The 19,939-nt window shown below is 34.4% G+C and overlaps 2 protein-coding genes across 4 annotated transcripts; both read left to right on the forward strand.

Moving 5' to 3' along the window:
- The first annotated feature begins 525 nt into the window (after window positions 1-525).
- LOC131522650 (CD48 antigen-like) lies at window positions 526-6,873 on the forward strand. 3 transcript variants are annotated; one of them, XM_058748286.1, is made up of 6 exons: window positions 528-2,310; window positions 2,650-2,958; window positions 3,687-3,950; window positions 4,064-4,179; window positions 4,967-5,016; window positions 6,315-6,873. In XM_058748286.1, the coding sequence occupies exons 1-5, from the start codon at window positions 2,256-2,258 to the stop codon at window positions 4,982-4,984; spliced, it is 762 nt and encodes a 253-aa protein (XP_058604269.1). In that variant the 5' UTR covers window positions 528-2,255; the 3' UTR covers window positions 4,985-5,016; window positions 6,315-6,873. The 3 variants fall into 3 exon arrangements, with proteins under 3 accessions (XP_058604252.1, XP_058604269.1, XP_058604259.1); XM_058748276.1 differs by having other exon boundaries at window positions 530-2,310; window positions 6,364-6,873; XM_058748269.1 differs by lacking the exons at window positions 4,967-5,016; window positions 6,315-6,873 and having other exon boundaries at window positions 526-2,310; window positions 4,064-4,960.
- Window positions 6,874-13,322: 6,449 nt separating this feature from the next.
- Window positions 13,323-18,680, forward strand: LOC131522600 (natural killer cell receptor 2B4-like). The gene is made up of 7 exons (XM_058748222.1): window positions 13,323-13,480; window positions 14,602-14,910; window positions 15,278-15,541; window positions 15,953-16,063; window positions 16,866-16,915; window positions 17,623-17,679; window positions 17,851-18,680. The coding sequence occupies exons 1-7, from the start codon at window positions 13,426-13,428 to the stop codon at window positions 18,025-18,027; spliced, it is 1,023 nt and encodes a 340-aa protein (XP_058604205.1). The 5' UTR covers window positions 13,323-13,425; the 3' UTR covers window positions 18,028-18,680.
- The last annotated feature ends 1,259 nt before the right edge of the window (window positions 18,681-19,939 follow it).

Genomic DNA, 19,939 nt, shown 5'->3' on the forward strand with positions numbered 1-19,939 from the left:
TAGTCCAAGTGCCAGGATGCATTTTGATGTTTTGGGTGAGTTTGCTTTTAGTTTTCTCCAAAACTAAACAGTAAAATGACTTGAAAATGACCACGGTGGTAGTCAGGGTCACTCTGAATAAATATCAATTGAACGAATGAGCTAACCTATAAAGGAACACTTTTTATGAGTGTTTGAATATACAGAAATAATCCAAGTGCAAGAATGTCTGGGGTGATTTTGCCTTTAATTTTCTCTGAAACTGTACAGTAAAATGACTTGAAAATAAATACATTGATAGTCAGGATCACTTTGAACAAATACTAATTGAAAGAATGAGCAAATCTGTAAAGCAAAGCTTTTTATGAGTGTTTAAAAATGGGACATATATATATTATATATATATATATATATATATATATACTGTATATGTGTGTGTGTGTGTGTGTGTGTACAAACATTAAAATAAAAAAAATAAGAATGAATAAAAACATTAATGTTAACATTTATTAACATTAATAAATGTTTTATAATAATGAATGTACAATACAAACGTTTATGTACAAATTTAATGTATTTACAAACATTACAACAAAAAAATGAAAAATTTAAAATAAGGAAAGGTATAAAGGAAACGCCGGCATAATAGCTTCTTTACATGCATTTTGACTGCTCTCAGCACTCGTACCGTAAGTGCACGATTACATGCGCAACACACACAAAAAGTGCGGCTGGCTTGACCGCAGTCGAAATGCTTGTGGGAAATGCCATTGGATTACATACCGACGGTCTGTGGGTTATTCATTGACTGATTCATCGTGTCATCGCCGGTATTGAAACACTTGGGACAAAATTGTTGGCAACGGCCAAACAACGCTGGAAACACAGGTTTTTTGTCAAACTTATTGCGTGGACTGTTTTGAAGGAACTGATGTGTACATATTATGGAGAGGGGGTGAAATGGTTGTTTATGTGTGGAGGTTGCTTGTTTGTATACACTATGACACTTTAATATATCAGTATCAAAAACTCAATGTATGGTATCCCATATTTTTATTGTGGCTTTCGTTAAACTGATGTTTGAGAGAATTTGTTACAAGTTAATTGCACTCATGCCACTTCTGAGCCTCATTAATAGTCTGTAAATACCTACAAGCCAGTTTTGTGTTCTTCAGTGCCACCTCTGTAGTGCAAATTAATTTTGTTAATACTGATTTTATTTGATCGGTAACCTATTCTTCTTATTGCATTGTTTTAATTAGAAATTTAGAAAAAAACTTATACAAATACACTTTTGAATTTGACATAAAAGATAACACTTCAAATAAAGTTAGAAAAAAAATGCCCCTGTAAATCACTTTGAGTCCAATATTACTTCGTAATGGGAAGGCTATTTTTTTTATTGAGCAGAAGGTGCTCCTGAATTTTTTTTCACTGTGCTCCTAAATTATTATTATTATTTTTTCTAAATTAGCAGCACAAGTGCTCCTACAAATAAAAGTAAGCGTATAGAGCCCTGTTTAGTGAGTGTTTAGTGGTGGTGCTTATGAGGGGCTGCTCTGGGACGGGTGAGTATGAGAATGGGAAGGAAAAAAATCACAGTATTCTCACTACAAAAAACTAGACTACACCACTGGCTGTGTTATACACTGCATGAAAGGTCATTTTCAAAAATCCATAATAGGGGCACTTTAAAATATCTTTTTGTGTGTTCAGCAGAAGAAAGAAAGAAAAAAAAAACTTATAAGGTTTGTAACAACTTGAGGGTGAGTAAATGATGACCGTTTTCATTTTTTGTGTGAACTATCCCTTTAAGTGTGCAGATCCTTACATACTGTATATTGCCGTATCACTTGTGTAGTTTCCAGAAAAGTTTTTGTTTTCACCTAAATCAAATGTTATGAGGATATTCCCATTTCTGATCAACTTTTGCCTTACTAGTGAAATAGTAAATTCACACATATACTGTGGATCAGGAGTAGGAAGTGTTTTTCTGGAGTCTCAACTGACTCCATACTTCTCATGTTTCTATCACAGCCCAAACTGAGCTAAAACTCTTTCATGGGACATCTCACCATTTTCAAACAACTTTGCAGTTTCCTCAGTTTCCTCTTTTTAGCTTATATGCATCTTGATGACAGTAACAGAATTTGCTGCTGTATGTGGTTTTGGGAATTTGGTTTCTTTTTCTGAGTGAACTTCAGTATCTATTAGGAAGTCAATGCAACAGCAGTGACTTCGAGTTCTGTTTCTTTTTAAGTTTTTCATTTGTGACAATGGCAATAAATCACAGACTCAGATTTCTTCTTTGCCTTCTAACCTTCAAAACAGGTAAAACACATGTTCATTAAAATATGTAATATTATATAATATGTATTTAACAAGAAATGTAACAACCATATATTATTTTATTTTCTTATGCTGTCTGCATTAAAACTAATATTAATAACACAAAATGTGAGACAATCAGTTTGAAACAGAGTACATGCTATAAGTCTGAAGGAGAATCTTTCCTCCCTATTGTTTATTTGTGTAAGCAGAGACAAATAGCTCCTGATATGTGCATTATAGCATTACATTTTTATTATGCTAATAACATAATAAAACTTGTGAATTCACTTGGCCTGTAGTACACATTTTTCCAAAATGGGCATCTGTCTCTCTCCTCAGGGTTCAGTGCTGAGATCTCGGTGGTTGTGCAAACAGGAAATTCTGTTCAACTGCATATACAGACACAAGAACTACCAGATTTTGACGATTTATCCTGGAAAAATGATAAATCAGAGATTATAGTTAAATATACAAGTGAAACTAAAAGAGTAAGACTTCACTCTTCCTACAAGGACAGAGTGGATTTCAATGATTCAAACTTTTCTCTAACACTGAAGAACATGCAGAAGACAGACAGTGGACTCTACAGAGCAATAGCAGCTGGAGAATCAGACGACAATATTGTTACATACAGAGTGTCTGTTATTGGTGAGTGTAATTCTGTTTGCCGTGTTCAGGCCAAAAGACATTCTGTGCAATGTTATAAAGGATTTGTAATAAAATAAAATATTTATGTATTTAAAAAGAAGATACAATTCTTTAATTATATAAAAATGTGTGTGTTTTTGTTTTGCTTTTTTTCATTAGTTTATGTCCAAAGTTTTAGTCACGCACATATAGTCATGATGTACATTCCATAAACAGCTAGGTTATTGGAATATGATATCCTACAATAGTGTGAGAATATATTATTTTCCATTTTAAACACAAGGTTTCTTCTTTTATAGTTGATCATTGGATGTATCTTTGTGTTACATTTAAAAAAAACAGGTCCCACTTTATATTAGGTGGCCTTAACTATTATGTACTTACACTGAAATTAATCATTTGATACAATGCACTTATTGTGTACATACATGTTTTTACATTGTACATTTTAAAATACCTATATGTAATTACATCTGTAATTCATTTCTGTAATTACATTTACAATTACACTGCTGACCCATCCCTTACTCCTTAACCCACCCTTAAACCTACCCATACCACCAAACCTGTCACTAACCTTAAACATATCCCACCTCAATAGCAGCAAAAGTGTTTTGAAATACAATATGACCACAATAAGTACATTGTACTTATTTTTTGATGTAAGTACATAGTAGTTAAAGCCACCTAATATAAAGTGTGACCAAAAAACTAAATATGTGTTTCAGATGCTGTGGAGGCTCCTGTCCTGACTATGAACTCAAACTGGTCCAGCAGTGACTCCTGTACTGTGAACTTCACATGCAGAGCTCACGAGCTCATGATTAACTCCACCTATCAGAACAACAGATGCTCTCCAGAGGAAGTGACATCACATGAAAACTACACTCTCATTCTGGACTGCAGTGAGGAAACCATCATCTGTAACCATAGCAACCCTGTCAGCTGGAAACAAGACAGAATAAGCATCAAAGAACTCTGCATTAAAAAAGGTAACACATAGAGACACTCAATCATGCAAATCAACATCATTCAAATCAAATCTAGTCTAACTGCTCATCTGAACTGACAACTGTAGTTCTTTATGACATGTCATATTTTCCAGAGAATGATTCAAACAATGACCAGATTGAGTCATCTCTCCTGTGGCCAGTTGTTGGTTCGGTGGCAGTGTGCATTTTGATATGTCTTTCAGTCTTTCTGTTATTCAAGTATAAAAAGGTATGTCCATGTTGCCTCACATAGATTCTCTATGAAAAACTGATCTTGTTCATCAATTTGATCAATTAAGTACTTTACTACTTTTGTAAAGTAATTAAAAAAAGAATGATAAACATATTTATGCTTTTTTTTTCTCTTTCAGTCAGTAATACTGTAGAATACTGTTCCACATTTAGTTCTTGTCTTTACTGAATATCTTCTGATCAGATAATTTAAGCATCCTAAGTAACCAACTAGAAAAGATCTTTAAGAACAACTACTCATCTTAAACTATAGTACATTACAGTTGCATTACATTACAGTAGAGTACATTTGTACTTTTTCCAGTTAAGTGCTTATTTTTTAGTTCCCACATTCACCTCGACACAACACAATCTGTTCAGATTTAAATGTCACAATGTTTTGCACATAACTACGATGAGGACAGAAACATATTTGTTCTTTGCTGGTGCCAAAAAATAATTCAAGAATATTCACAAAAGAAGTAAAAGCAGAACAAATGCAATACAAAGGATTACTACCAAGACTAATTTAATCCTTATCTTCATTTATGCAGTGGTTTACACTACACCTGCTGTATTCAACTGCGTACAGTACATGAGGAAACCCTCAGATGCAGAACATACTACTAAAGAACATAACACAACATAATACTAAAGAAACTCAGTTTAGAGCAGTTTGAAATTAACTGCTAATATATAAGATAAATAAATGAATATATTATTTTTTTATTATTATTAGAACATTATTGATGCTGATATATTGCTGTACATTCCAAACCTCACAGGTGCTCAGGAGGAGGTAGTAGAAGGTAGTACAGTCTATGCTCAAGTTGAGGTAAGCTTCATCATCATTCATTCATCATTAAAGGGTTACTCCACCCCAAAATGAAAATTTTGTCATTAATCACTTACCCCAGAGGTCTTCAACCCTGGTCTTGGGGACCCACTCTCCTGAAAAGTTTATTTCCAACCGAATTCAGCACACCTGCCTGCAATTTTCAGGCAGTCTTGAGGAGCTTGATTGGCCGCTTCAGGTGTGTTTGATTAGGATTGTAGCTAAACTCTTCAGGATAGTGGGTCCCCAGGAACAGGGTTGAAGACCTCTGACTTACCCCAATGTCCTTCCAAACCCATAAAAGCTTTGTTTGTCTTTGGAACACAATTTAAGATATTTTGAATGAAAAACGGGGGGTTTGTGTCTGTCTCATTGGCTGCCGAGTAATTAACACTGTCAAGGCACAGAAAAGTATGAAAGTCATCGTCAAATTAGTCCATCTGCCATCAGTGGTTCAATCTGAACATTATGAAGAAACAAGAATACTTTTTGTATCCATTTTATGTTCCGAAGATGAATGAAGCTTTTACGGGTTTGGAACGACAGGGGGGTGAGTGATTAATGACAAAATGTTCATTTTGGGGTGGAGTAACCCTTGCAGACACCATGGTTATGCTCTCATGCTGTGTAGTTCTTTTTAATCATGTTAAACATCAGAATAATTTTGGGAGGATATATCATATACATCCATTTCTGTAATAATTGTTTATTTGTATGTATTAATATTTTGATTTCAGTCACACAAAGCTTCCATCTAAAAATTGGTGGTTCCCAGCCTATTCAAACATATATCTGCATGTTATCTTTAACAGTATATCAAATCTAAACATATAATCTAAACAAAAGGCATAAGCACATTATTCTTAAAAGAACCTTTTTTTTTCTCAGTGTGATGAACAAATTATTAATCTAAAGAACCCTTTTCTTCAAAAAACCTTGTGTCGATGTTAAAGGATGAAACTATAGACGTCAGTAAAGAAAGAGTGTAGTAGAAAGCATTTAGACACATTTGTTGTGTCCCAGGACATATTATTATATATTCATTGTGTGTTGCATCTGTGGATGAAACTGTTGATGTACCTGGGTAACTGTGCAGTGTTTTTGTACTTTTGTTTTCATGCTTGATTTCCTTGTTCTTTCTCAATTTCACAATTAAAAAGGAACGGCAAGTAACACACTGAATTAAACATGAAAATCTGAAGTAGAAAAAAGGAAATAGTTTTTTTTTTTTTTTTGGTAAAACGTACTCCAATAATCTATATTTACAACTCAGAATTTTTTTTTTTTTTTTTTTTCAGTGAGGGATTAAAAAAACAAAAAAAACACTTTCTCTATGCATTTCATTAGGCTGAAGACCAGACACGAGAGAAAATGGGAGATAATTGACCCATCACAGTCTACTGCACATTAGGACAACACCAAAAACCTACAATCCCCCCTGAAATAGACCATACAGTTTATTCAGCGGTGTACAAACTACCCAACAAGAAACCATCTGCTATTTCACCCGATGACACATAAAATGAAACTGGCTATTTGTCACACGTGGGGAAGTTGTCACAAGGCTTGATCTCAAAATGGCATCCTTTGTTACATGCCTCATGTTTTGTATTTCTTGTGCTTTACTTTACCGCTGTACTTTATATTTACTTTTAAATTGCATTTTGCCCCATTCTGTTCTTGCTTCCTGTTTCTCGTGTCATGTTTGTAGTTCCTTTGCAGTAGTCTCCAACATGTTACAGACTCGTACCATTTTCAGCCATATGTTTAAAAAAAGGTATGCTGTTCTGATAATCAGCCAAAGTTGTTGTATTCTCTAGCATTGGTTTAATATATATTCAAACATCCACATTCAAACTGTCTTAATATTTTTTGTGTGAATTCTGAATTTTATATTGTTACACAGAACATATAACCATCTGTAAATGGTAAAGCAAATGGGTATAATATTGACCTCACCTCTCATGTTATATTTAACAAGTATATGCATTTGAATTCAAACATATCCAGTACAAACATGACTTATACCGCAAGCATTACTTACAGAGTTGCCAAATTACAAGTCTTTTCAGTCCATTTTGACTGAAAACCACTAGATGGCGACATTTTAAATCGTATTTAAATTATGCTTTTGTTGATTCTTGGCTTAGTCTTGGTTTAGTCTTTACCTGAGAAAACACTGATGAAGCTTACAGAGACCCGCACATCATGCAGACAAAAATACATTTATCCACAAATTAAGAATTAATTCCCACAAAGTAAGAATTTGTTCCCTTGTTTTTGAAATTCATTTCCTTCATTTTAGATAATCATGGCCACAGATTTAAAATTTGTACACACTAATTAATTTGTACCCTTGCTTTTATAATGTTAATTTGTTCCCCTGTTTTGATTTAATTAAAATAAGGGAACAAATAAATGTAATATGACCAATCATAAATGATGACTTAATGTACAAACTAAAAGAGGTTTAACAACTTACAGGGGACCAGTCATGAGTCAGGAACTGAAATCAGGAAGTCAGATTTCAGTAAGGAGCCATGTTTTAGACAACAGTGCAAACCAATGCCCAAAATAGCATCATACAACCTCACTATGTCTGCCATTTCACAGTCATGATTTTTCGTTTGAACTGGCTCTAAAGCTAAGTGGAAACTATACAGAGATTCTTCTGTGCTTATGAGGCTGACGTCACATTACTTACACATATTTAACTTCCTTCATTGTTACATGCACAGAATCATTGTTTGTTTGCATGTTTTGCTCTGATAACATTTAGGCTGCTCCTGTCATTTGTTCTTCTTACATACAACAAAGGAACAAAATATAGTAATTTTACAATGATAAATATTTAATTAATGATTTATTTTGGTGACAATCACTAAAGTGAAGGGCAGTTTTATTCTTTTTGAAATTTAATTTTTAATTCTTAATGTTCAGTTTACTCAGTCTGTGTGTGTGTGTGACCTTAAACGTTTTAATACATGAGTGTTTCAGATGCAGTGGAAGCTCTAGTCCCGACCGTAAACCCAAACTCGTCCAGTCCTGACCCCTGTAACTTTACATGTAATGGAAGTAGCATTATCACCAGTTCCATCTATGATAGTTCTCAAGAAGAAGCGGCATCCTCTGATTTCTACACCCAGTGAGCTGGAAGACTGACACAAAGAAGGTTAATGAGCTCTGCACTGTTAATCTAAGTACATACTGTATCCACTCTGACCTGCAAATACACTCACAGATGAAGAAACAGAAAATAAATGAGAGAAAGTAAACACCTGACTGAAAGTGAGTAAACACTGGGAAAGTTTTTTGTCTTATCTTTCATATCCAGAAATACTGCAAGCTTGAAAAGCATCTCTGCATCACTTTTGTCTATTGATAAAGTTTGTCATTAGTGGTCTGTTTCTGCAAGAAAGAAGTTGATTCTGAGAATCTAAGTGGCTTTTTGTTTTTCGTCTCCTGAATTTTTCTAAACTCATAACATTCTAAATCAATATTCAAACACAATTAATATTATATTAAGTTATGCATTGTACTATAACATCTACTTGTGTAGTTAGAGCCCGTCAAACAACATTAGAGCGCCACCCTCAAGGTCATTGCACACTGAGTCTGAAAATTCCACTAGTGCCCCTGAAAAGAAATGTAAGCGTAGAGTCCTTAAGAATGTAATATTAAAAAATAACTGCAAACGTTTTTGCAAAGTGTAAACTATTAAATATAATATACAAATCATGCAATACTGTACCAGTAAATAAGAAGTGTTTTGAGGGCTTAGCTAAACAGGCCAATTAGAGAGACTAATCATTCTCATGTTTTATTAAATCATTCCTTAATTTCACTAATCAATCTTTTTTTATTTATTTTTTTATTAAACACAGGGGGTCATTAATGATGCTTACATTATAACGTGCAAATTCACACACGTATCTTTAAACCTGTCTGTTTATGGGTGTCATGCCATAACATATTTTTAATACGACTGACTTTATATTTAATGTGAATTTAACATTGAAAGTTAATGTGAATAAAAACATTGCAAATTAGGCTAATCATAACACTTTCATTGCACAGAAAGAGCAAAGAACATTTACATTATCAAAGAACATTTTCACTCACAGTCTAAGCACTCTCAAAAACTCCCATTAAAATCACTGAAGCTGTTTACCCTACGATATTAATATATTACAGATTCCTACACACATTTGCACTTTGTTGTTTCTGACGAGAGAATTCGCCAGAAAGAGGTATTCAGTCAGCGAGCAAGTGAAGAAAACACCATCATTTTAGCGATGACTCATCTGAACAGCTATGATTGGTCATTGCATTCATAAACTCAACAGCATCGTGTGTGATTGGTTATAATGCGCAGTGCTGTAAAAACGCATCTGTATCTGGCTCAGTGCCAGCCAGCAAACAGATTTGAATTTAGCAGCTGATGATATGATGCACTGAACGATCTAATCACACCAGTGGCGGTTTTAGGCATGGGCGAACGGGGCAGCCGCCCGGGGCGGCATTTTTTCATGACACGTGGGGGGCGGCACAAGCACTTGGAAAAAAAAAAATCATCTGCGCCGCTAAGCGGTTTTCTATTATCTATCATATTATCTATCATATAACTGTGCGGGGAATTGGCAAATTGGCGCCCCTGCTTGTTGAGAAGGTACCGAGCACAGAAGCTGTGTGAGAAGTGGAAAAGGGAAGGGGGTGCGGCCGCGGGGGACAGTTCACCTCTCTCAAATTAGTGGGACAAGTGGGCTAAAGTCAGTCACACCCAGGGGCGCGGGAAGTGGGAGTGCTGAGGGTGCTGTAGCACCCCCTGTTTTTTTATGTGGGCAACTGTTTAATTGTTGGGAATATATATTAAAAAAATAAATAAATCGGAGTGTCTATTTAAGTGTAAATAGCTATGTTGCTGGCAGAGGCTATTTACATTAACTCCACCCACAAATGTATGATTGGGATAGTCAAATATGCAAAAGACGGTTATTAGTTGTCAGATTTAGTGGTGCGGATGGTAAAGTTTGCAATACACTTCTTTTGACACGATCGACAGGGGTTCGAATCTGCCTTTTGGCGAACTTTTTTTCTCCCTTTTTAAATTTCAAATCACATCAGAAAAGCATTTATTTTTTAATAAAAATGAAGGAAATAATCAAAACGTTGAACATAAAGTATCGGGTAGGGTTAGGGTAGGTGTAGAGAGGGCTTTTGTCCCAATAAGGTGGCATCCATTTAATAATTAGAAATTAAAAAAAAAAATTACACTCAATAAGTTATTGCATACTATTTTATAATGTATTATAATGCAGAAGTGCAGATAATTACCACTATTTTAGCAATAAGTAATGTTTTTCTCTAATAATGTTTTTATTTTATTTTAACATAGAATAAATAGAATCTAAAGCTATTTGCACTGTGTAAATAACATATCACTAAAGAATACTGCTATTTTCACTTTGTGGTTTAGTCTTGACTTCTGGTCGTGAGTGAGTGTTGGGGGATGGGAAATCTGTTGATTGTCGAGTGCCAAATAAACACAGAGTGTTTATTATGTATATAGAGTATATTTATTTAAGTTCTGATAACTTATACTGTTTTGTGCAGAATTGTGTTTTTCATGTTGAAGGATTTGTGGAATTGAGAAATATAAGCTTGTCTTACAAAACTGTAAAACTGTTTGTGCAAAAACTATCTTTTTTTTTTCTCGGATGGGGGAATGGGCGCTCAGAGGGGTCTCGCCCAGGGAGTAATTCAATGTAGAACCGCCACTGAATCACACCAGTGTGATTGTATTAAATATAGAAAATATTAATTGGCTATTTTTTGTCTTTTGGAAGCTGCATTCAAAATCCACTTGGCTCAAAAATTTGAGGGACAAAGTTCCCCCTCACTTTGAATGGGCATGACCCCTCTGTGTTGTGGCACATGTGGTTGTGAAAACGTTAACAAAAGTGAGAGCAGCTGACTGACACCCAACCACTAATTAAAAGGTTTTTTAAAAAGCCCAAAAAAGTGAAGTTAGTTCTGAGAAAAGAACAAGCATCTTTTGTTTGTAGATGTCATTTGGTCTGACATTGTTTTATTTTGTGTGGTATGCAGGTACAGTGGTGTGAAAAAGTGTTGGCCCCCTTCCTGATTTTTTATTTTTTTGCATGTTTGTCACACTTTAATGTTTCAGATCATCAAACAAATTTAAATATTAATCAACGATAACACAAGTAAACACAACATGCAGTTTTTAAATGAAGTTTTTATTATGAAGGGAAAACAAAATCCAAACCCACATGGCCCTATGTGGAAAAGTGCTTGCCCCCTAAACCTAATAACTGGTTGGGCCACCCTTAGCAGCAAAAACTGCAATCAAGCGTTTGCGATAACTTGCAATGAGTCTGTTACAGTGCTGTGGAGGAATTTTGGCCCACTCATCTTTGCAGAATTGTTTTAATTCAGCCACATTGGAGGGTTTTCGAGCATGAACCGCATTTTTAAGGTCATGCCACAGCATCTCAATAGGATTCAGGCCACTCCAAAGTCTTCATTTTGTTTTTCTTCAGCCATTCAGAGGTGGACTTGCTGATGTGTTTTGGATCATTGTCCTGCTGCAGAACCCAAGTTCACTTCAGCTTTAATTCACAAACTGATGGCTGGACATTCTCCTTCAGGATTTTCTGATAGAGTGCAGAATTCATGGTTCCATCGATTATGGCAAGTCATCCAGGTTCTGAAGCTGCAAAGCAGCCCCAGACCATCACACTACCACCACCATGTTTGACTGTAGGTATGATGTTCTTTTTATGAAATGCTGTGCTGTTTTACGCCAGATGTAACGGGACACACACCTTCCAAAAAGTTAAACTTTTGTCGCATCAGTCCACAGAAAATTTTCCCAAAAGTCTTGGGGATAATCAATATATTTTTTGGCAAATGTGAGACGAGCCTTTGTGTTCTTTTTGGTCAGCAATGGCTTTTGCCTTGGAACTCTCCCATGGATGCTGTTTTTGTCCAGTCTCTTTCTTATTGTTGAATCATGAACACTGACCTTAATTGAGGCAAGTGAGGCCTGCAGTTCTTTAGATGTTGTTCTGGGTTCTTTTATGATCTCCTGGATGAGTCGTCTTTGTGCTCTTGGAGTAATTTTGGGAGGCCGGCCACTCCTGGGAAAGTTCACCACTGTTCCAAGTTTTTTCCATTTGTGGATAATGGCTCTGACCATGGTTTGCTGGAGTCCCAAAGCCTTAGAAATGGCTTTATAACCCTTTCCAGACTGATACATGTCAACTATTTTGTTTCTCATCTGTTTATGAATATCTTAAGATCGCTGAATGATGTGTTGCTCTTTAAACATGCTTCACTTTGTCAGACAGGTTCTATTTAAGTGATTTCTTGATTCAACAGGTCTGGCAGTAATCAGGCCTGGGTTTGGCTAGTGAAATTTAACTCAGCTTTCTAAAATAATGTGGTTAATCACAGTTCTTTCACGATATAATAGGAGGAGGCAATACATTTTTCACGTAGGGCCAGGTAGCTTTTTTCCCTTAATAAATGAAATCATCATTTAAAAACTGCATTTTGTATTTACTTGCATTATCTTTGTGTAATATTAAAATTTGTTTGATGATCTGAATCTTTTAAGTGTGACAAATATGCAAATAATTTAAAAATAAGGAAGGGGGCCAACACTTTTTTCACACCACTGTATATGATGATAACATGTTTAGTTTCCAGAGTGTTTTCTGTTTTCGTCTAAATAAGGTTATGAGGATATTCCCATTTGTCATCCTTCATTCATTCTGATCAACTTTTGTTTCATTAGTGAAGTAGTAAACTCACACATACTGCTGAGTAGGAGTAGGAAGTGACTCGACTGAGCACCGGAAAGTTTGGTTCTTTTTTTTTTAATACTCATGTTTCCGCCATCTCACTGTTTCCAAGCAACAGAGGTTCCTCTTTGTAGCCTTTTGTAATTTGCGATCAGTGTCAAAATGTGCAGAGTGCAAAAAGTGTCAGAAAGTGTTTTATTCCAGCGCTGTTGCTGTGAGAAAAGAAGGATGTGGTGAAAAGTTGAAGTGTGAAGTTGTTGTATGCAAAACTGTCTTTCTTTAAAAGTTGTGTAAAAGTTAATCTAAACAGTACATGCAAACACAGACACATTAATAATGAGATATGATAAGAGAGATGTTTATTGAAAAGTGTTTCTACACTTGAGTTTCCATTATTTTGTCTTTTTAGGTTTATTGATCTTTTGTTTTATTTCTGATTAAAGCCCAGAACCTCTAAGGTTCAGCAGGGGGAAAAAAAAATTCTCATCAATGTGGCACTGAACTTCCGTATCTACTAGGAAGTCAATGCGACGGCAGTCATTTTGAGTTCTGTTTCTTTTTAAGTTTTTAATTTAGGAGAATGTCAGCAAATCACCTACTCTTATTACTTCTTTTTCTTCTGACCTCCAAAACAGGTAAAAACAAATGTGTTTATTATACAACTGAATGATTATTAATGGTTATTGTGACAGTGAGGACCACCAAAAGCATGGTTCAGATATAACTGAGCTATTCTCTATAGGATCCTACTTTATACAATAATTTAGTCTACTCTCAGTTTTTGATGATTCTCAGTTGTTAATTTGTAAAAATGTTCTGAAAGAAACATATACATACACACTGTAGTCTTTTAAGTTATTTTGAAATTAATCATTTTTAAGTTACTAAAACAGTTGTTTAAAATCTTGATTTTTACTTTCTAGTTTTATAAAGACTGCGCCAGTGCTAATATCTGTTAGTATTTTTGTAAGAGTACTGAGATTACCTTTTCCTAGTTTCTCATACCTTTTATTTTCACCTCCGTTGCAAGCAGAATAAAACAAATGTCATCATAAATCATAGGTGTGGTGAGTTTTGTGTAAATGTGTGATGGTCAATCAAACTTTTTGGCAGTTCTGATCGCAAAACCCACCATTAAAGTAATATCATAAAGCATGTATTTACAGCATAGCTGCTTACTGAGACATATCTCAGTGTATCTTGTAAATAAGAAATGTGAATAGTCTCATCATATCAGTGATACAGCATTAACTTATATTATCATAATTGATTGTAATCAGTAGAACCATTTTATTTTAACAGCTAATTTTACAACTTCTTACCATATGTTGGGTGGACTGTAGTTTCCAATAAACGGACATCTGATATGATCTGAAACTGATCTGAAACAGACCTTAGGCGGTCAGCTCTATAAAGCCAACAATAGAGCTGACCAAAACACAGTCACAACAATGGATTATTATAGATTATTGTTTAAACTAAAATAAGCAATTACCTGACACTAATGACTGAATTACTGATAGCTGTCATTTGTGTTTGTGCTCCTTATTGGATTTTTAATTTTTTTGTTTGACAGAAGAAAATGCAAACATGACCCAGATGTTTTTTTGCTGCATCTGAGGGTGTTTAACTACATCAAAACAATGAGAGAAAATTACAGATTTTGTACTTATTTAGAAATTTGTGTTTATATAAAGTTCTTTGACAATGAAAATGTGTATTTACTCACAAAACAAATATCTTTCTCTCTCCGCAGGGTTCAGTGCTGAGATCTCTGTGTTCGTGCAGACAGGAGCTTCTATTCAACTGCATATACAGACACAACAACTACCAGAGTTTGATCTTTTTTCCTGGATGGATAATAAATCAGAGAGTATAGTTAGATATAACAGTGATTCCAAAAGAGTTACACCTCACAATTCATACAAGGACAGAGTGGATTTCAATGATAAAACCTTCTCTCTGACACTGAAGAACATGCAGAAGACAGACAATGGACTCTACAGAGCAAGAATAAGTGGATTAATAAACAAAGATTGTGTCACATACAGAGTATCTGTTATAGGTGGGTGTGATTTTGCTTTGTGTGTTCAGCTCATAAGACTTACTTATGTTGATGTATTTACTGCAGTATTATAGTACAAGTGGTGAAATTAACCCAATGTTCCAATCATGCTTTACACACAGATAATGTAAAGAAATTATATGTGTTAAAATAAAGTTTTGGTAGTAGTCTAGCCCCTATCGTATTAAAGGCAAAAGCACTGCTGTGATTAATCAAACACCGAGACTACAGGCAACTTCTTAATGCACAAACAAATGAATATAAACAAAAACTCTGAATAGGACAAAGTTTGAGGATGTATTATTTGTTATTTTAAACACAGTTGATCAACTAATCTGATGTATCTTTGTGGAATATATTCTTTCAGATGCTGTAGAGGCTCCTGTCCTGACTGTAAACTCAAACTGGTCCAGCAGTGACTCCTGTACTGTGAACTTCACATGCAGAGCTCATGAGCTCATGATTAACTCCAGCTATCAGAACAACAGATGCTCTAAAGAGGAAGTGACATCACAGATCAACACTCTCATCCTGGACTGCAGTGAGGAATCCATCATCTGTAACCATAGCAACCCTGTCAGCTGGGAACAAGACAGAATAAATATTACACAGCTCTGTGATCGTAATAAAAGTATCTGCCCACACACACACACAAACAATGCACATTAACTCTCAAATCAAATATCTCATTTTGGTTTACCAAGTCTAGTCTAACTGCTGAAAAGTAAAGTGAACTCAGAAAACCTGAGCTGTCAACTGTAGTTCTTAATTATATACACATCTATAATCAACATTATCATCAATTTGATTGCACAGGTACTAGTTACAGATAAACTAAACTGAGCTAGACAATGACATCTCTGAATTTAATAATGAAATGCCTTTAACTGAAAATTGAGTGTTTAATCTTATCATTATACTGTACATTACTGACACTCTATCCTCCAATTTGATACTGTTAAGTGCTTTGACACAATCTGTATTGTTAAAAGCGCTATATAAATAAAGGTGACTTGAATTGACTTGACATCTAATTTTCCAGATAACATGAGTATCCAGAGTGATTCACTTCTCCTGTGGATAGCAGTTGGTTCGGTGGGGGTGTGCATTTTGATATGCGTTTCAATCATTCTGTGCCACAAGTATAAAAAAGGTATGTCCATGTTGGCTCAAATACATTCTCTTTTAAAAACTGTTCTCTGTTCATCAATTTGATCAATTAAGTACTTTACTGCTTTTGTAAAGTAATTAAAAAAGAATGATGGTGCTATTTCTTCGGTTTTAGTCAATTGTAATACTGTAGAAAACTGTGTTCTTCCACTTTTAATAATTCTTGTCTCTAGTAAATATCCTCTGATCAGATCATTTAAACCTGCTTAGTACTAACCAGTTAGTAGCCAACAATAAAGATCTTTAAGAACACTATTCATCTTAAAATACAGTACATTCTAGTTTTTACAGATTAGACCTTAATTTTTAGATTCAATATTCACCTCGACACAACCCAACCTGTTCAGGTTTAAATGTCTGTTTGATGAGGACAGAAATATTTGTTCTTTGCTGGCGCCAAAAAAAGAAGGAATGAACAATCATTCAAGAATATTGAGAATAAGTAGTAAAAGCAAAACAAATGCAACACAAAAGATTACTACTAACGTAATTATCTTCATTTCTCACTGAAATGGTTTATACTACACCTTCTATTTTCAACTGAGTACATGAGGAAACCTTCAGATGCAGAAGTTCCACTACATAATACTAAAGAAACTCAGTTTAGAGCAGTTTGGAATTAACAGCCAATATATTAAAAAAAATCCTCTGTTCTTACTAAATCACATACTAAATTTAATTGAATAAAATACCATGTCGGTTTTTTAGATGCATATATGAATTTAATCTTTATTATTTGATAAGTCTTGATGTTGATATATTGCTGTATATTCTAAACCTCATAGGTGCCCAGGAGGAGGTAGTAGGGGGTAGTACAGTCTATGCTCAAGTTGAGGTAAGCTTCAAATTCCTGTTCATCATTAAGCTCGCAGACATCATTGATACGTTGTCATGTGGTATAGTTCTATGTTAGACATCAAAAATATTAATCTACACAAATCAGTGGCTCCCAAAATTTTCAAAACATATATCTGCTGATATGATCATCACCACATATCACCTAAACAAGAGGCAAAACTACATTATTTAAGTGAAGGCAATATTTTACTTTGCATAGCAGAAAACATTTAGACACATTTCGGTTATAAACAAAAGAGATGACTGCTGCTTATTTAATAATTAAACCTTCTCAAGAAAACATTGATACGACCAATCCTGAATAAATCATTCTGCAAATAAAACCAATTATTTTAACTGATTAAAATGTACTTTTTGTCACCAGCAAAGACAAACAATTTGTTTGTCATTAATGTAATAAGAGTCGTGCAGGCTCACAGTGAAAACAATTAGCCTAGAAAATATGTAGTACAATGTAGCATTAAATTCAATTACAAAAACAAAGTAGTAAATAAAAATGACTTCAGTAAACAGTCATTTTTTTTATAAATGCAGCAGATGTGTAATAATTCATCATGCACAGCTTGTTCGTGAGGCCTTTGTTTAAAAAAATAAATAAATAAATAAAGTGTATGCACATACTAGCTATTACTCCTTGACAGAACATTATACAGTAAATTGAGTTTTTTTGCTTAAACATTTTAGGCTCAAGAAATGCAGAAACTCAACAGTGACAGCCATGCATATGATATCTCAGACCGGGTGAGAAAAATCTAGTTAACAGTTAACAGGCTATGATTTTATAAAATGCTTGTTGTATATACAGTAGGTTCATGAATGTTTTATTAAATTGTTTAGTTTATACTTGTTCAGCCAAACATAAGTGTTCAGGAATGCATTTTTAAAATACTACTTCTATATGTATTTCATTAGGTTCAAGCCCAGACACAAGAAGAAATAGGAGATAAACGACCCAATACAACCTACTGCACAGTAGGACAATACCAAAAACCAACAATCGAAACATCTGAAACAGACCATACAATTTATTCAGAAGTGTGCAAACAACCAAACAAGAAACCACCTGCCATTTCAGCCAATGGCACTTAAAAATAAACTTGTGGGCATTTCTCACATGGGGAATTTGTCACAAGATCTGATCTCAAAATGTCATCCTACATATCTTTATCAACAAGTATATGAAAACCCTTATTTACAGGCTTCTTCACTTACAAAAGTGGAATTCCTTTGAGAATTTAGGTATTGGGAATCCTACCCAATACCTAAATTTAACAACTACCTTACTAACTATTAATAAGCAGCAAATTAAGAATTTATTGAGGGAAAAGTCGTAGTTAATAGTTAACAGTTAACAAGTGTTACCTATTCTAAAGTGTTACCAAAATATTTTATAGAAATGTATTTTTTGTGCAATGTAAATGTTTTTTTTTCAAGCTTTCTTTAATATAACGTATTGCTTTAGTTTGAAGTATCTCTCACGGTCATGGTAGGTTCTTTCATCATCACTTGATTTTTTTTCAGTCCAGCTCTGGCTTCATGAACAAAAAAAAAAAAACTGTCCACCTTTATTTCTTTGGTTACTTCCAAAACAACTCACTCCTTTACAATATCCCACTAGTAAAAGTATTGCTTTTATTTATCGGGTCATAAAAAGACTGAACTCTTTGATGCATCCTGACATTTTTTCTTTTGTATGTACACTAAATATTCAAAGGCAACTACATGCTGTTTCTTCCTGTTCTCGTGGGTGAAGCAGGAGGGATAAAGGTTCAAGGGGGGGGGGGGGAATATACACAGTGGGGCAAAAAAGTATTTAGTCAGCCATCAATTGTGCAAGTTCTCCCACTTAAAAAGATGAGAGAGGCCTGTAATTTTCATCATAGGTATACCTCAACTATGAGAGACAAAATGAGAAAAAAAAAAAATCACATTGTAGGATTTTTAAAGAATTTATTTGCAAATTATGGTGGAAAATAAGTATTTGGTCAATAACAAAATTTCATCTCAATACTTTGTTATATACACTTTGTTGTCAATGACAGAGGTCAAACGTTTTCTGTAAGTCTTCACACACTGTTGCTGGTATTTTGGCCCATTCCTCCATGCAGATCTCCTCTACACTGTAAAAAAAAATTCCGTAAAAAAACAGATAATGTACTGGCAGAAACTTACCAGGACATTTTCTGTTAAATTTACGGACATTTCCTTCAACATTAAAAAGGAAAATTCTGTAGATTTACATTTTCTTCTGTACCATAAACGGACAATCCGTTTTGCATAAATTTCTAAAAAATTATCTTTAGTAGCAAATAAATCCAGCACAATATATACAAATTGAACATGGTTTATTTTTACCTCATGTAAACATTCTTAAAAGTGCCTTCAGTAGCTTTTATTTGCCTTTAACAGGTGAAGACAAAAATATTACTACATCAATTAATTTAACAATGTGTTTTAGTTTTAAACAGCACCAGGCAGAAAAAAGAAAACATGAGCAGCTACTTGTACAATATTGGTGTTGCACCAAATAGTGGTCACAAAGATAAACTTCACTGTGAAACAGTCAAGATTCAAAACATTTTCAGATACATGGGAAAAAATTAATACAAAGCCAGGGCTGTCATTAATAAAAATTGCTACAGACTTCTAGTCAATAGTCAAGTGAAATGTTATTTAAAAGGACAGTTCACATCAAAAATGTGAATTCTGTCATCTACAATTGACATGGTACTGCAAAAAAAAAAAAAAAAAAACTCTTGTACATCATTTGAAAATAAAGAACCAATGATTCATGCACTCATGCCTAACATTTCAATGTGAAACTAAGAGAACTATACAATCTAAATTACGAGCAGGGCTCCAAGTGTTTGTGTGCTTTTAGTATCTCTTGCCATGTGCCAGCTTGGGGAAACTACTTCCTTTTGCTGCATGTTCAGTCCAAGTTCCATGTTGAGATCTGAAAAAAGCTCAAATTGTACATGGATTCTCGAAGTTGTTCATA

Source organism: Onychostoma macrolepis, chromosome 02, assembly GCF_012432095.1.
Source record: "Onychostoma macrolepis isolate SWU-2019 chromosome 02, ASM1243209v1, whole genome shotgun sequence".
NCBI classification, from domain to species: domain Eukaryota; kingdom Metazoa; phylum Chordata; class Actinopteri; order Cypriniformes; family Cyprinidae; genus Onychostoma; species Onychostoma macrolepis.

Coding starts and splice junctions, on each gene's coding strand:
- LOC131522650 (XM_058748269.1), top strand. CDS start 2,256: ATGGCAATAAATCACAGACTCAGATTTCTTCTTTGCCTTCTAACCTTC. Junction 2,311..2,649: donor CCTTCTAACCTTCAAAACAG/GTAAAACACATG, acceptor CTCTCTCCTCAG/GGTTCAGTGCTGAGATCTCG. Junction 2,959..3,686: donor ATACAGAGTGTCTGTTATTG/GTGAGTGTAATT, acceptor TATGTGTTTCAG/ATGCTGTGGAGGCTCCTGTC.
- LOC131522600 (XM_058748222.1), top strand. CDS start 13,426: ATGTCAGCAAATCACCTACTCTTATTACTTCTTTTTCTTCTGACCTCC. Junction 15,542..15,952: donor GCTCTGTGATCGTAATAAAA/GTATCTGCCCAC, acceptor CTAATTTTCCAG/ATAACATGAGTATCCAGAGT. Junction 17,680..17,850: donor CATATGATATCTCAGACCGG/GTGAGAAAAATC, acceptor GTATTTCATTAG/GTTCAAGCCCAGACACAAGA.